The sequence below is a fragment of the Podarcis liolepis genome (assembly GCF_965112155.1).
Source record: "Podarcis liolepis genome assembly, chromosome: 15".
Taxonomy (NCBI): Eukaryota; Metazoa; Chordata; class Lepidosauria; order Squamata; family Lacertidae; genus Podarcis; species Podarcis liolepis.
Genome location: NC_139566.1, coordinates 4,054,722 through 4,068,291, shown reverse-complemented (window position 1 = coordinate 4,068,291; position 13,570 = coordinate 4,054,722). Strand labels below are relative to the sequence as shown.

The window sequence follows — 13,570 nt, the reverse complement described above, 5'->3', positions numbered from 1 at the left end:
AAGACGTGAAGTAGTAGCCAGAGGCTCGGGTAGCCTTAAAAGCGGGCTGAGGCAAATTTCTGGAGGAGGATGAGAGGATACCAGACCCCGGAGAAAATGAGAGGGGAAACCAAGAATGGGGGCTGTTTCTTATCTGCCCTGTTTATAAGCTTCCAAGAAGTAACTTGCTGTCCTCCATCAGGAGCAGGAGACTGGGCACAATGGACCCGTGTTAAGGAAATGGATCTGTCAAGGAAATCCTATGTGGTTAGGTCGGTCTTCTGCCATCTGTTGGCTTGGAGAAGCAGATGGAGCCTCCATGTACAGAAGCAGTCTACCGCCGAATATAACTATTTCCTGGGGACGGGTAATAAGGGAGGGCTTGCTTGCTTGCCGGGGGGCGTCTGATGGGTTGGAAGTGGGATGCCTGATTTGGTAGGCCTTTGGTCCGATGCAGCGACGGGTCTCCAGGTGATTTCCCTCCCGAAGGCAAACAGGAAGCGAAAATCTTGTTTTGTTTTATTATTTTCCTCCTGTGCAGGCCCTGGAAGCCTCGTTCCCTGGCCTTGACATTAGTCCCGGGGCCAAAATAACACCTCCCCAGTGCAGGATGAATTCTTCCCACGGTCCTCTGTTGTTGTTGCTGCCTTAAGTAATAATAATAATAATAATAATGATAATAATTTATTATTTACTATTTATACCCTGCCCATCTGGCTGGGCTTCCCCAGCCACTCTGGGCGGCTTCCAACAAAATATTAAAATACTGTAATACATCAAACATTAAAAGCTTCCCTAAACAGGGCTGCCTTCAGATGTCTTCTAAAAGTCTGGTAGTTGTTGTTCTCTTTGACATCTGGTGGGAGGGCGTTCCACAGGACGGGAGCCACCACCGAGAAGGCCCTCTGCCTGGTTCCCTGTAACTTGGCTTTTCGCAGGGAGGGAACCGCCAGAAGGCCCTCAGAGCTGGACCTCAGTGTCTGGGCAGAACGATGGGGGTGGAGACGCTCCTTCAGGTATACTGGACCGAGGCCGTTTAGGGCTTTCAGGGTCAGCACCAACACTTTGAATTGCGCTTGGAAACGTACTGGGAGCCAATGTAGGTCTTTCAGGACCGGTGTTATGTGGTCCCGGCGGCCGCCCCCAGTCACCAGTCTAGCTGCCGCGTTCTGGATTAGTTGTAGTTTCCGGGTCACCTTCGAAGGTAGCCCCACGTAGAGCGCATTGCAGTAGTCCAAGTGGGAGATAACCAGAGCATGCACCACTCTGGCGAGACAGTCCGCGGGCAGGGAGGGTCTCATCCTGCGTACCAGATGGAGCTGCCCTGGACACAGAACTGACCTGCGCCTCCATGGACAGCTGTGAGTCCAGAATGCCTCCCAGGCTGCGCACCTGGTCCTTCAGGGGCACAGTTGCCCCATTCAGGACCAGGGAGTCCCCCACACCCACCTGTCCCCCCCAAAACAGTACTTCTGTCTTGTCAGGATTCAACCTCAATCTGTTAGCCGCCATCCATCCTCCAACTGCCTCCAGACACTCACACAGGACTTTCACTGGTTCTGATTTGAAAGAGAGCTAGAAACAAGGGGTGTCTGGACATCGTGGGGGAGAACGTGTGTGCAGCATTCAAGCGTTAGTGTGTTTCCCTGTCCGGTGGTTTCCCTCCACCGCTATTCAGATGTGTTACTGCTGACTTGCTCCAGCTGCAGGGTTCCTATGGTGTTTGTATGAAACCTCCAGGTGCAGAGGTAGTCTATCTGAATTCTTGAGTTCTTAGGGTCATATTTGAGAGGACAGGAGGCTGGACCAGGCCTGGCAAGTCTCTTCTTACGTCCACACCTCCGCTGAACCACGGCTTCCGTTTCCTAATTGGATTGAAGCCTGTTTGAGGGAAAGGGGAGTTTCTGAAGGAGCCGCTTGTGGACGCCATGCGGACACGGCTCAAATTTGGGGACCTTGAAGGATCACAAAGCGAGGGGAGGAAATCTGTGGCAGCCCCCCGAGAGAACGTTGGTGGAGTATCAGGAGGAGTATCAGGAAGAGTGGAATAAATTGAATGATTATTTAGTTAAATTTGTTAAGTTAAACTAACTGAAAACAGCTTGCAGATACTTAATGGGCTTAGGATTTTATGTTAAGTGATGAATTAATATGTTTAATTCCATAAGGTGAAGATCAAAGGATGTTCATGTTTTAAGTTAAATTTCATAAAAATTGGGATTTGGAAAACCGTTAAAAGGACATGCAATGAAATTCAACCAAGGGGAGGCGAGGAAGTCACTTAACAAAGTTAATAACTGTAATTTTCAATAAGGCTATGATTTTTGTTTGCTTGTCTTGTGTGTTTGTTTGTTTGTTTGTTTATAATATTGTGAAAACTAAGATTTTTTTGGGGGGGGAGAGAACGTTCTCCCATCCCAGGAAAAGGAGCAAAGACGCTTTGCTGAGTCACGTTTTTCCTTCCTCCTGACGAGGCTTTTCTCTGCTTGCAAAAACAGCAGTTTGCTCCATGACTCTGTCCCGGTGCCTCCGTCATCCTTTGGCACACAGACGGGAACCCTGGTGATCAGCCGCAGCGGCTGCCGGCCAGCCCCGCCGGAGGGATGAAGGCCGCGCATTGTTCCTGTCTGGCTGATCCCACAGCAGACAGACTTGGGGTCTGGCTGGGCCTTCCCCGGCGGTTTGCTCAAATGATGCCTTTAACAAAAATCTCTTCTTAATTCCGCTTTGCGAAATCCCCTTCGGAAGCTCCTTCCCTCCGCCTTCGCTTACCAAAACACAGAGCAGTTAGCATAAGAAGCATCAGGAGAGCATATTGCCAGATTGGGCCAAAAGGGGTCCATCTTAGTCCGGTATCCTGTTCCCTCTGTGGTCAATTGCCCCCAACCACCTAGAAATCTAGATAGACTGCGTCTGGGCCTGGAGGTTCCATCCTGGCTAGTAGCCACTGATAGCCCCCTTCTCCACCATGAATTTTCCTAATCCTCTTTCACAGCCCTCCAAGTTAGTGGCTGTCACCGTCTCCTGTGACAGGGAGTTCCGCAGTTTAACTGTGTGATGCACAGGGTGGATTTCACGATTTAAATCACTAGTCAGTAAGACTTGATTTAAATCATTATTATTTTTTACAGAAAGACTCATTCTTGCTGGTATAATCTTAATATTTACAACCAGATGAAGGTTTCCTTTTTGGAATAATAAATTTTCAGTGTAGTTTTTACAGTTATATCAAAAATAACTGATTTGGTTATACGATTAGAAATACATAGACAGATAATTATGAAATTATTGTTTATATTTGGATAAAAACACCTTAGACTGAATTTTAACACACATGAAAAACTTAAAACAAATCCTTATTTCCTGATGAATAGCCTTTGGACTATAATGTAACTTAAATAGAAAACTATCTTTAGTAAGATTTTTCCTCCAAAAGGATTTTATTTTTAAAATCCTATTGAAATTTTTAAAATCCGATTTTATTTTATTTTAATCATTTATTTTTACCCACCTTGGTCAGTGCTAGACATTCCTTTTGTCTGTCCTTCAGATGTCCAGGAGAATAACTTTTTTTCTATCCACTTTCTCCGAGCCAGGGACAATTTTGTAAACTTCTATCACGTTGCTTCTTACACACCTTTTCCTTACACGAAAATCTCCCAAACGCCGCTTCGTTTCTTCATCAACCCCCAGCAACCAATTTCAATTCTTTCTTTTAATTCTTTAAAACTTTCAGTTTTCTTTGAATTAAAATCATTTCCTTCTAGATATGCATCTCTACAAATAAACTCCTTTACCTTCCTCCCCCCCTTTTTTTCTTCTTTTCTTTTCCAAATTGGGCGTCTCTCTGACTTTTGCCCCACGATGCATTAGCGATCGGCCGATCTTTTTGGAACCTCAGGACTGCGATAGAGGAAAACCGGGAGTATTTTTATTTATTTCCGATGCCACTTTGAAACGCACCCACGCAACGACAACAACAGCGATGATCAGCAACGGTTTCTGTGCTGAATGAGTCACGGGGAAAGAGAGATGTAAACTAAGGACCAAGCAAGCAAAGTGCTACAAAAATGTGGCAAACCTCTGAGTTCTCCAGAAGTGTTCATCAGGCAAAAGGAGAGTTCTGGAGAACTCAAAAGCTTGTCACATTTTTTAAAAAAACCAGCAACTTTTGCTAATAATAATAATTTATTATTTTTACCCCGCCCATCTGGCTGAGTTTCCCCAGCCAATCAAGTGTTAAAAACAGTACAGCATTAAATATTAAAAACTTCCCTAAACAGGGCTGCCTTCAGATGTCTTTTAAGATAAGATAGTTGCTTATTTCCTTCACATCTGGTGGGAGGGCGTTCCACAGGGCGGGTGCCACCACCGAGAAGGCCCTCTGCCTGGTTCTCTGTAACCTCACTTCTTGCAATGAGGGAACTGCCAGAAGACCCTCAGAGCTGGATCTCAGTGTCTGGGCAGAACGATGGGGGTGGAGACACTCCTTCAGGTATATATTTGAGACTTTTGTGAGATGTCTTCCTTTGAGAGATGGCTTGGCGTTCCTTGCTATTCCTTATCTGTTTGATTCTTTGTTTGACTCTGATACACATAACAACTTGAAGTTACTTGTATATTTTGTGAGATGTGTTGTATGATATATACATCATTTTGAAGTGGCTTAGTTGTATATTTTGAATGACATCATAACACATTATATACAGTTGTACCTCGGGTTACATATGCTTCAGGTTACAGACTCTGCTAACCCAGAAATAGCACCTTGGGTTAAGAACTTTGCTTCAGGATGAGAACAGAAATCGTGCTCTGGCGGTGCGGCGGCAGCAGGAGGCCCCATTAGCTAAAGTGGTGCTTCAGGTTAAGAACAGTTTCAGGTTAAGAACGGACCTCCGGAACGAATTAAGTACTTAACCCGAGGTACCACTGTATTCCCTCACAGTTATTAGCCATCGTGTTGCTATTGCATTTTTGTAGATTCTTACATTTTGCAACACAGTGGTTTGTGTTTGTTCAGAAAAAAAGTGGGGGGCTGAAATCTCTTCCCACCAGAACACTCTCTAACCAACTGGCCACATGGTTTCCTGCAAATATTCCTGGGAATCATAGTTTTCGTTAAGGGCTCTGGGAACCACAGCGCCGTAGTGGGTCAGCTACAGTTCCCAAGATTCTTTGCAGGGAGGAACCACGGTTCCTGAAGCGTTGTAAGAGTGCTCAAAATGTGCAGGTGTGTGACCTCTGTATTTTTTTAAAAAATTGGGTTTTTTATTATTTGCAAGGCTGGGATCCGACGCAGAGCAAGCTCCGCTGATCTCAGTGGGCTCAATTTTCAGTAAACACACATCAGATTGCGCAGCGGTTGTGTTATGACTTTCCGGCCCGTCGTGTGACGCAGGCGGCCGCGAAAGCCTGAGAAATCCAAGCCCCAGAGCCAGTGACCCTCGCTGAGTCTCTCTCTGTGGCAACTCTTTCAAAATGAGGAAGTGGCGTCTTTTTCGTTTAGAGTTCTTTTTTTACGAAAAATAAGCCACTCCAGTCTGGTTCTATGGAAACCCTTGGTTTCCTGTTATCTGCAGAGAGCAGTCAAGTCGACCAGAAAAAAAGGAGGTCTTATCTGCTGGGTCTGATCTTCCTGGAAGGGAAATTGTGGGGCGATCTGCATTGCAATGCCCTTCAGTAAGAAGGTGTCCTTTTAAGAAAAGGGAAGTAAAGTCAAATTAACAGTCTTCCCCAAAAGAGAATTTCCCCCTCAGGACCAAAACAGGGCAGGAAAGGGTTATTCAGCCTTGGGCATGACAAAGGAGACAGTGTAATTAAGAGATTAAAATGTTGAAATATTGAAAGCTTTATGGAAGTTTGGAGCCTTCTTCGGACTATCTGGAAAATTATTAAAGTCCACGGAAGTGCGAACAGGATCCAACACAGCAGCGGATGGGAAATCGACAATGAATTTTTAAAAGGGGGGAAATAAAGGAATAATTAATTGTAATGAAGGGGAAATATAATAAAGTATGTTGTAGATAGATAGATAATTTATTACGGTCGGAGACAAGCTTAGAAAACACATTTGGGGGTACAATCCCAGAAGGAAAACAAACATTTAATACAGCAGGAAAGGGTGGGAATGAAAACATCAAGGGGAAACCAACTTATAAAAAATATTTTAAACTTGTACTAAATTTGAAGTTAAATTGTTAAAAATCTTTGAAATTCAAATTAATTGGCCAGGAAAAAACACCACAGCCTCTGCGATCCTAATACTCGTAGCTGATGCTGTTTGGAGTTTCTTGCTATATAACATAGAAACGCAATGCTGTCGCCACACAGCTCCCATTGGAGGAATTGCAGCGCAGGATTTGCAGGAAGTCAGAGCTCAGCCTCCCATTGGCCGATCTGTCGCTCCTCAACAGGACCCTGGACTTGCCAAGGGTGGGTGGGGTTTCTGAGCGATTCAAGCGGGGGGGGGTAGCCCTTCATATAAAAATAAGAGCCTTGTTGCAGGATCAGACCAGTGACCCATTAACCCCAGCTTCCTGTCCGTACAATGGCTGCTATGAGAGACGGCTGCTGAGCTGATCCAGAACGCCTCTTCTGACACCTTCACGTTCTTAAGGAATATTTAAAATCTCCTAAAGGACTCTCTCTTTCCTCCCTTCCCCAAAGGTAGACTTCAAACAACGTCCGAGGAACCCTATTTGCTTCTGCCTCGCTGTCAGGGCACGGGAACGAACTCCGCAAATCTCCGCCGCGTCTTTTCTCCGGAACGGTGGAATCGCCTTAGCTCGCGGAATGATCTCGGAGGCTGTCGTGTGAATTTTCTGGACCCTGAAGTGGTGGTGGGGAAGAAAGCAGCTTTGGGTCGCAGCGGTCGCAGAAACTTTCCCGCGTAGAGAAGGATCCGGCACGCGGAAAGGGGTCTGGCTTACCAGTATCTGAGAGGAGATCGACCCACTAGGCGGAAAGCTGGAATCCTCAACGAATATGAGCGATTTCTGGCACAAGCTGGGTTGCTGCGTCGTAGAGAAATCGCGGCAGGTGAGTCGTCCCGAATCTCTTAGCCCAGGAGCGGAGAACAGCAGGCCAGAGGTTTGAATTCAGCCCTTGGGGTTGGTTTTTCCTGCCCTTGGAATGCTCCAGTGCAGAGAGTTGGCAAGAGTTTTTAAACGCTTGATTATTTTTATTATGTTTTTTAAGGCTTGATTTTTATTATTAGTTTTTAGATACAGTGGTACCTCAGTTTTCAAGCGTCCCGGAAGCCGAACATTTTTCAAACGCCGAAAACCCGGAAGTAATTGCTTCCGTTTTCGAATGCACCTCGGAAGACAAACGGCTTCCGCTGCCTGTTTTTCCATTTTTCCAATTGAATTCTCAGCTAGCCCTTTTCGCCTTGGTTTTCGAACGTTTCGGAAGTCAAACAGTCTTCTGGAATGGATTATGTTCGAGAACCGAGGTACCACTGTATGCTGTAAGCTGCCCAGTGTGGTTGGGGAAGCCCGGCCAGATGTATGGGGTATAAATATTATTATTATTGTTGTTGTTGTTGTTGTTGTTGTTAGTTCCCCCAAGAGGGGTTGACTGCTAAGCCACTCTGGGAACTGTAGCTCTGGGAGACGAATAGTGGGGAACAGTCGCCTGACAACTCTTCACACCTGTAACAAACTACAGTTCCCAGAATCCTTTGGGGGAAAGCCCTGACCGTTTAGGGTGGTATCAGAGTACATTGAATATACAGTCCGACGGTGGCTTGAGATAATGACTGTTTTTCTTACCAACACACTGGCAAAGTTTCCTGCAGCCATTTATTTGGACGGATCCTGTGGTTTTCACCTGTTTCGATGGTACAAGGTATATCTTGACTGGGTTTCCCCAGCCACTCTGGGCAGCTTCCAGCGAAACGTAAAAAGGCGATAAGACATCAAACATTAAGTACCGTCTCTTAAATCACATAGAGATATTTCGGTAATTAATCCCTAACAGATCTAATGATAAATACAGAGAAATTGCCCTCATCCGATCTGTTTCCAATAGCTCAGTCAGTAGAGCGCGAGACCCTTAATCTTGATGTTGTTGGTTCAAAGCCCCCATTGGGCAAAAGATTCCTGCGTTGCAGGGGGTGGACTGGATGACCCCTGGGGTTCCTTTGAACTCTACAATTCCATGAGTCTATCTCAGAGACAGCTATGCTTTTGAATACCAGTTGCTGGAAACCACAGGATGGCAGAGGGGTCTTCTGCTCAGCTCCTGTTTGCGGTTTTCCATCCGGGTTCTGGTTGGCTACTCTAAGAACCGGATTCTGGACAAGAGATGGGCACCCTTTGGCTTGATCCGGCAGCCAGGATCTTTTGGTGTTCCTATGGAACCTCCAGCTCCAGATGCAGTCTATCCAGTATTCCAGGTTCTTAGAATAGAATAGAATAGAATAGAATAGAATAGAATAGAATAGAATAGAATAGAATAGAATTTATACCCCACCCATCTGGCTGGGTTTCCCCAGCCACTCTGGGCTGCTTCCAACAAAATATTAAAATACAGTAGTCCGTCAAACATTAAAAGCTTCCCTAAACAGGGCTGCCTTCAGATGTCTTCTAAAAGTCTGGAAGTTGTTCTTCTCTTTGACATCTGGTGGGAGGGCGTTCCACAGGGCGGGTGCCACCACCGAGAAGGCCCTCTGCCTGGTTCCCTGTAACTTGGCTTCTCGCCGGGAGGGAACCTCCAGAAGGCCCTCGGAGCTGGACCTCAGTGTCCAGGCTGAACGATGAGGGTGGAGATGCTCCTTCAGGTCTACTGGACCGAGGCCGTTTAGGGCTTTCAAGGACAGCACCAACGCTTTGAATTGTGCTCGGAAACGTCCTGGGAGCCAATGTAGGTCTTTCAAGACCGGTGTTATGTGGTCTCTGCGGCCACTCCCAGTCACCAGTCTAGCTGCCACATTCTGGATTAGTTGTAGTTTCCGAGTCACCTTCAAAGGTAGCCCCACGTAGAGCGTGTTGCAGTAGTCCAAGCGGGAGATACCCAGAGCATGCATCACTCTGGCGAGACAGTCCGGTTCTTAGGGGCATTTGGCCTCTGTGAGAACAAGGGGGACTCGACTTGATGGACCCCCTTTGGCCTGACCCAGCAGCCGGACTCTTCCAAGTGGCGCTTTCAATGCGCCAAAGGCTTTGCTTGCCTTCTGGCTCAGGCGAAGCCCGTTCCCGTGTTTCCTCGACTCTGGTGGTGATAATAAAAACTTCCTTCCAGTAGCACCTTAAAGACCAACTAAGTTAGTTCTTGGTATGAGCTTTCGTGTGCATGCACACTTCTTCAGATACACTGAAACAGAAGTTGCCAGATCCTTCTATATAGTGAGAAGGTGGGGAGGGGTGTTACTCAGAAGGGTGGTGGGAATGGGAGATTGGCAGATAACTGAGATGAGCCTGTTGCTGACTCTTAAGGACTGCAATAGGTCTTACAGAAAAAGGCAAGGGGTGAGAAGGTGAAAAATGGCTTAGTCATGTATAATGAGATAAGAATCCAATGTCTTTGTTCAGACCAGGTCTCTCCATGGTTTTAAGTTTGGTAATGAGTTGCAATTCAGCAGCTTCTCTTTCCAGTCTATTTCTGAAATTCCTTTGTAGTAAAACAGCTACTTTGAGATCTTGTATAGAATGTCCTGGGAGACTGAAGTGTTCTCCTACTGGTTTCTCTGTTTTGTGATTCTTGATGTCAGATGCCTATCTGTATCTGGTGGTGATGTTTTCCTTCCACCCTGTTCCTCCCTCTCCCCCCGCAGCCGAAGAAGACGCGGCGGAGAATCGACCGCAGCATGATAGGGGAGCCCATGAATTTCGTCCACCTGACGCACATCGGGTCCGGAGACATGGCGAACGAGGGTCTCCCCATGGTAAACCTCTGTTCTCTTTGGCGGTTCGGTTTGGGTTCGGAAGGAGTTGGGCGTTTCTACGCAGCAGATACAAACCTTTCCCATCCACTTTCGCAAATGGCAGGAAGTCGGTTTTTCATTAGGTTCTATGAGGAAGGAAAGGTTTGCCCGCGCCTGCCCTCTAGTGGCTGTTTGAGGGCGACAGCCAAACTGGCCTCATTTTTAATTTTGGTTTTGTAAAGTTTTTTTTTTTAATTTCATTTTATAACGTATATAAACCAGAGAGAGCAGTTTCAGCCACAGATGCAAATCAGGCATGTAGAATGAGTTCAGTTGCACATGGGTTTAAAAAACAACAACCAAAATCCCAAACATTTTCAGGCTTGTGATGTGGACTGGTTTAGCTGTAAAGGAACGCATAATCATATTTAAAGTGTCTGTTGCTTCTGGTCCTTGTCAATATCTCAAATTATGCATAATTTGCTCTATTATACCGATATTGCAAAGCGAGCAATACCAAGTGCAAAATTCTGGGCTGTTTTCTTACTAGCCCATCCACCAAGATCATATATAAGGCCAGTTCTTTTGACAATATATCTCCCTTGGTATCATCAGAAATATTTGACGGCATTAATTTTGGACAGCAAACCCTCGGTTCTTTAGTATTTTTCTGGAAAATTATTTATACATTTTCCCATTGCAAATTTTCACATTCCATTCAATTTACTCATACAATCAGAATCATCGACTTCCCCTTCCGTGGTTCTGTATATATACCCATTACGGCTGCATTTTTAAATTGCTCCATAAATTCTTTTGTTCTCCTTCCGCCTCGTATCTTTATATACTCTAAACTGCTGAGTTTACTGCCACCCTGCTAAAGTTTAACCTGTTAACATGATTCTTCAAATATCCTGCAAACATTTTCCTCTCTTCTTTAAACACTCCATCTTCCTGATTTCTTTAGTAATATTAGGGTTGCCATATTTCAAGAAATCCAGACGCAAAGGTTGTTGAGCTTTTTGGGGGAAATTGCCCAAAGAAAGCTCTTTTTTTGGAAATGGTTCAATTTTTTAAGGAAAGTTGCTGAAGCCAGACGTATGGCAACCCTCGTAATATTTACCATTTGTGTCAAAGTTAAATTGCCGCCATAAAGGATGAGCTGTGCCAAGCTTATCATAACCCCTCCAACAATGAGGTGAGATGGAAGAGGACGTTTTTGACGTTTGCCAGGGAACAGAGAGCCCTGCTTATTAATCAGGCTCGAAAGCCGCAGCAGACAGATTTTGACAGTTTCAGAACTCCAGGGCTGGCAGAATCTGGGCTTGCCACAGCTTGCCCTCCCCTTTTGCAAACATGCCTCTGTGTGCTTCTGGGCTTCATCCTTCCTCGACCAGCTGGCGCTGAGAGTCTTGTGTGCGAAAGGGAGATCCGAACGGCAGCCAGACGCCGCGCCCTCGCTTCTCCAGCTGAGATAGCGCCAGCCAAAAACCCGCCCTGCCTTTGCCACCCCGATCGCTTCATCCCCAGTGCCGGATTTAGGTATAAGCTGAGCAAGCTATAGTGGTACCTCGGGTTACATATGCTTCAGGTTACATACACTTCAGGTTACAGATTCCGCTAACCCAGAAACATTACCTCGGATTAAGAACTTTGCTTCAGGATGAGAACAGAAATCGTGCTCTGGCAGCGCAGCAGCAGCGGGAGGCCCCATTAGCTAAAGTGGTGCTTCAGATTAAGAACAGTTTCAGGTTAAGAACGGACCTGCAGAACGAATTAAGTACTTAACCCGAGGTACCACTGTATAGCTTAGGGTCCCACTCTCTTGAATATAGAGTGAATATTTTCAGTGATTTATTTTTTGTAACCAACAAACAGAGGGTTGGAAGTCCCTTTTATTTTCCCCTCTCTCTCTTTTTTCTTTTCTTCTATTTTTTGGTTTTCCTTTGGTGTTTTTATTTTTCCTCTTTGTTTTTGTCTTGGAGGCCCTTTCTGCATTTCCAAGGTGGTGGTTTTATGAGTTGCCCTCCTCTTTTCGTGCCACAATTCATCTCCCCAGTCCTGCACTCTGCATCCCCCTGGGGCCGGATCCAACCTCCTCCGAGTAGACCCATCTGAACGAATGAAGGTGGGCTAACTTAGGCCTGTTCAGAGAATCTACTCGAGAGCCATTGGTTACGACCCCCAGCATCCAGCTGGGATGCGAGGGATCGAAGGTGCTGTGACAGGACCACTTCCGACACCGTCGTCATAGATTGGAGGACTTGGAAGGGAACCCAAGGATCATAAAGTCCAACCCTGACAGATGGGCCTGCTTGAAAAAGAAGGGCCCACCACCTTCCAGGCTTTTTCGTTCTACCGCCAAACAGCTTTTGCCTTCCAAAAGTTATTCCTGATCCTTAGTCCTAACCTCGACCTCTTTCTCTCTCTTCCATCAGACGGGCGCAATGCATGAAATGAGATCCAAATGCGGCCGAGATCGACAGTGGAGCAGCTCCCACGTTTTGTAGCTCTGTGGTGTTTCCCCCGCTTTCTCTTCCGTGTAAGTGCCTTGCTAGATACGAAAATACCTTCCCTAGTTCCCCATCTGATCATTAAGGACTAGCTCCTTGTTCTGCCGTAGAGCCAGGAATCCTGGCTCCCTTCCCAAGGTTTAAGCTGTAGTCCCTGTGGGAGAGTTCAGGGAGGAAGGAGGGGGTATATTGTTTATTAATATCCTTCCTAACTTGCGCTAGCAAGTTCTGTAACAGGCATCCCCAAACTTTGGCCCTCCTGATGTTTTGGACTACAATTCCCATCATCCCTGACCACTGGTCCTGTTAGCTAGGGATCATGGGAGTTGTAGACCAAAACATCTGGAGGGCCAAGTTTGAGGAAGCCTGTTCTAGAACTTAGCAGAATTTTACATTCCCCTTTTAAAAGCACAGCAGATAGCTGGTTGCAGGCTTGTTTAAGCCTCTTACTATTAGGTTCCTGGTAAAGGGACTCCTGACCGTTAGGTCCAGTCGCGGACGACTCTGGGGTTGCGGCGCTCATCTCGCTTAACTGGCCGAGGGAGCCGGCGTACAGCTTCTGGGTCATGTGGCCAGCATGACTAAGCCGCTTCCGGCGAAGCAGCGCAGCGCACAGAAACACCATTTACCTTCCTGCTGGAATGGTACCTATTTATGTACTTGCACTTTGACGTGCTTTCGAACTGCTAGGTTGGCAGGAGCAGGGACCGAGCAACGGGAGCTCACCCCATTGTGGGGATTCAAACTGCCGACCTTCTGATCGGCAAGCTTTGTGGTTTAACCCGCAGGTTCCTAGTAAGTTCCCGTATATCCCTCTTAAAAGAATATGCCACAATCTTGTTTAAAGTACAGTCATACCAGTTACGGCTTCAAGTTGCGTGATTTCAGGTTGTGCACCATGCCAAACCCGGAAGTACTTCCGGGTTTCACCGCTTGTGCAGAAGCACTAAATCGCGCTTTGCACATGCACAGAAGCGCCAAATTGCAACCCGCACGTGCGCAGACGCGGCACTGCGGGTTGCGAACGTGCTTCCCGCACGGAACACATTCGCAACCCGAGCATCCACTGTATATATATAAAATAAGTTTACTCACATCATCAGTTCACAGTTGGATCCCTGAAGGCAGACTTAGTTAGATCTACCCCATATAGGGGGTTAATCCCAGTGACTGCAAGCTGGCAGTTAACTGCAGTTCACACGATGAAAGGAAG

The 13,570-nt window shown here is 46.4% G+C and overlaps 2 protein-coding genes across 3 annotated transcripts in view; both read left to right on the top strand.

Annotated features, from left to right (window-relative positions):
• Nucleotides 1–13,570, top strand: part of HORMAD1 (HORMA domain containing 1) — a 578,262-nt gene that overhangs the window by 254,401 nt on the left and 310,291 nt on the right. The window lies entirely within an intron of this gene.
• Nucleotides 1–13,570, top strand: part of CDC42SE1 (CDC42 small effector 1) — a 44,434-nt gene that overhangs the window by 27,982 nt on the left and 2,882 nt on the right. The window contains exons 2-4 of one of the 2 annotated variants that reach the window (XM_083477477.1): nucleotides 6,646–7,017; nucleotides 9,755–9,865; nucleotides 12,283–12,386. In XM_083477477.1, coding sequence (XP_083333603.1) covers nucleotides 6,964–7,017; nucleotides 9,755–9,865; nucleotides 12,283–12,354 — 237 coding nt within the window. In that variant the 5' untranslated portion in view covers nucleotides 6,646–6,963 and the 3' untranslated portion in view covers nucleotides 12,355–12,386. Of the gene's footprint in view, nucleotides 1–6,645; nucleotides 7,018–9,754; nucleotides 9,866–12,282; nucleotides 12,413–13,570 lie in introns of those variants that run through there. The other variant, XM_083477476.1, reaches the window with a different exon arrangement.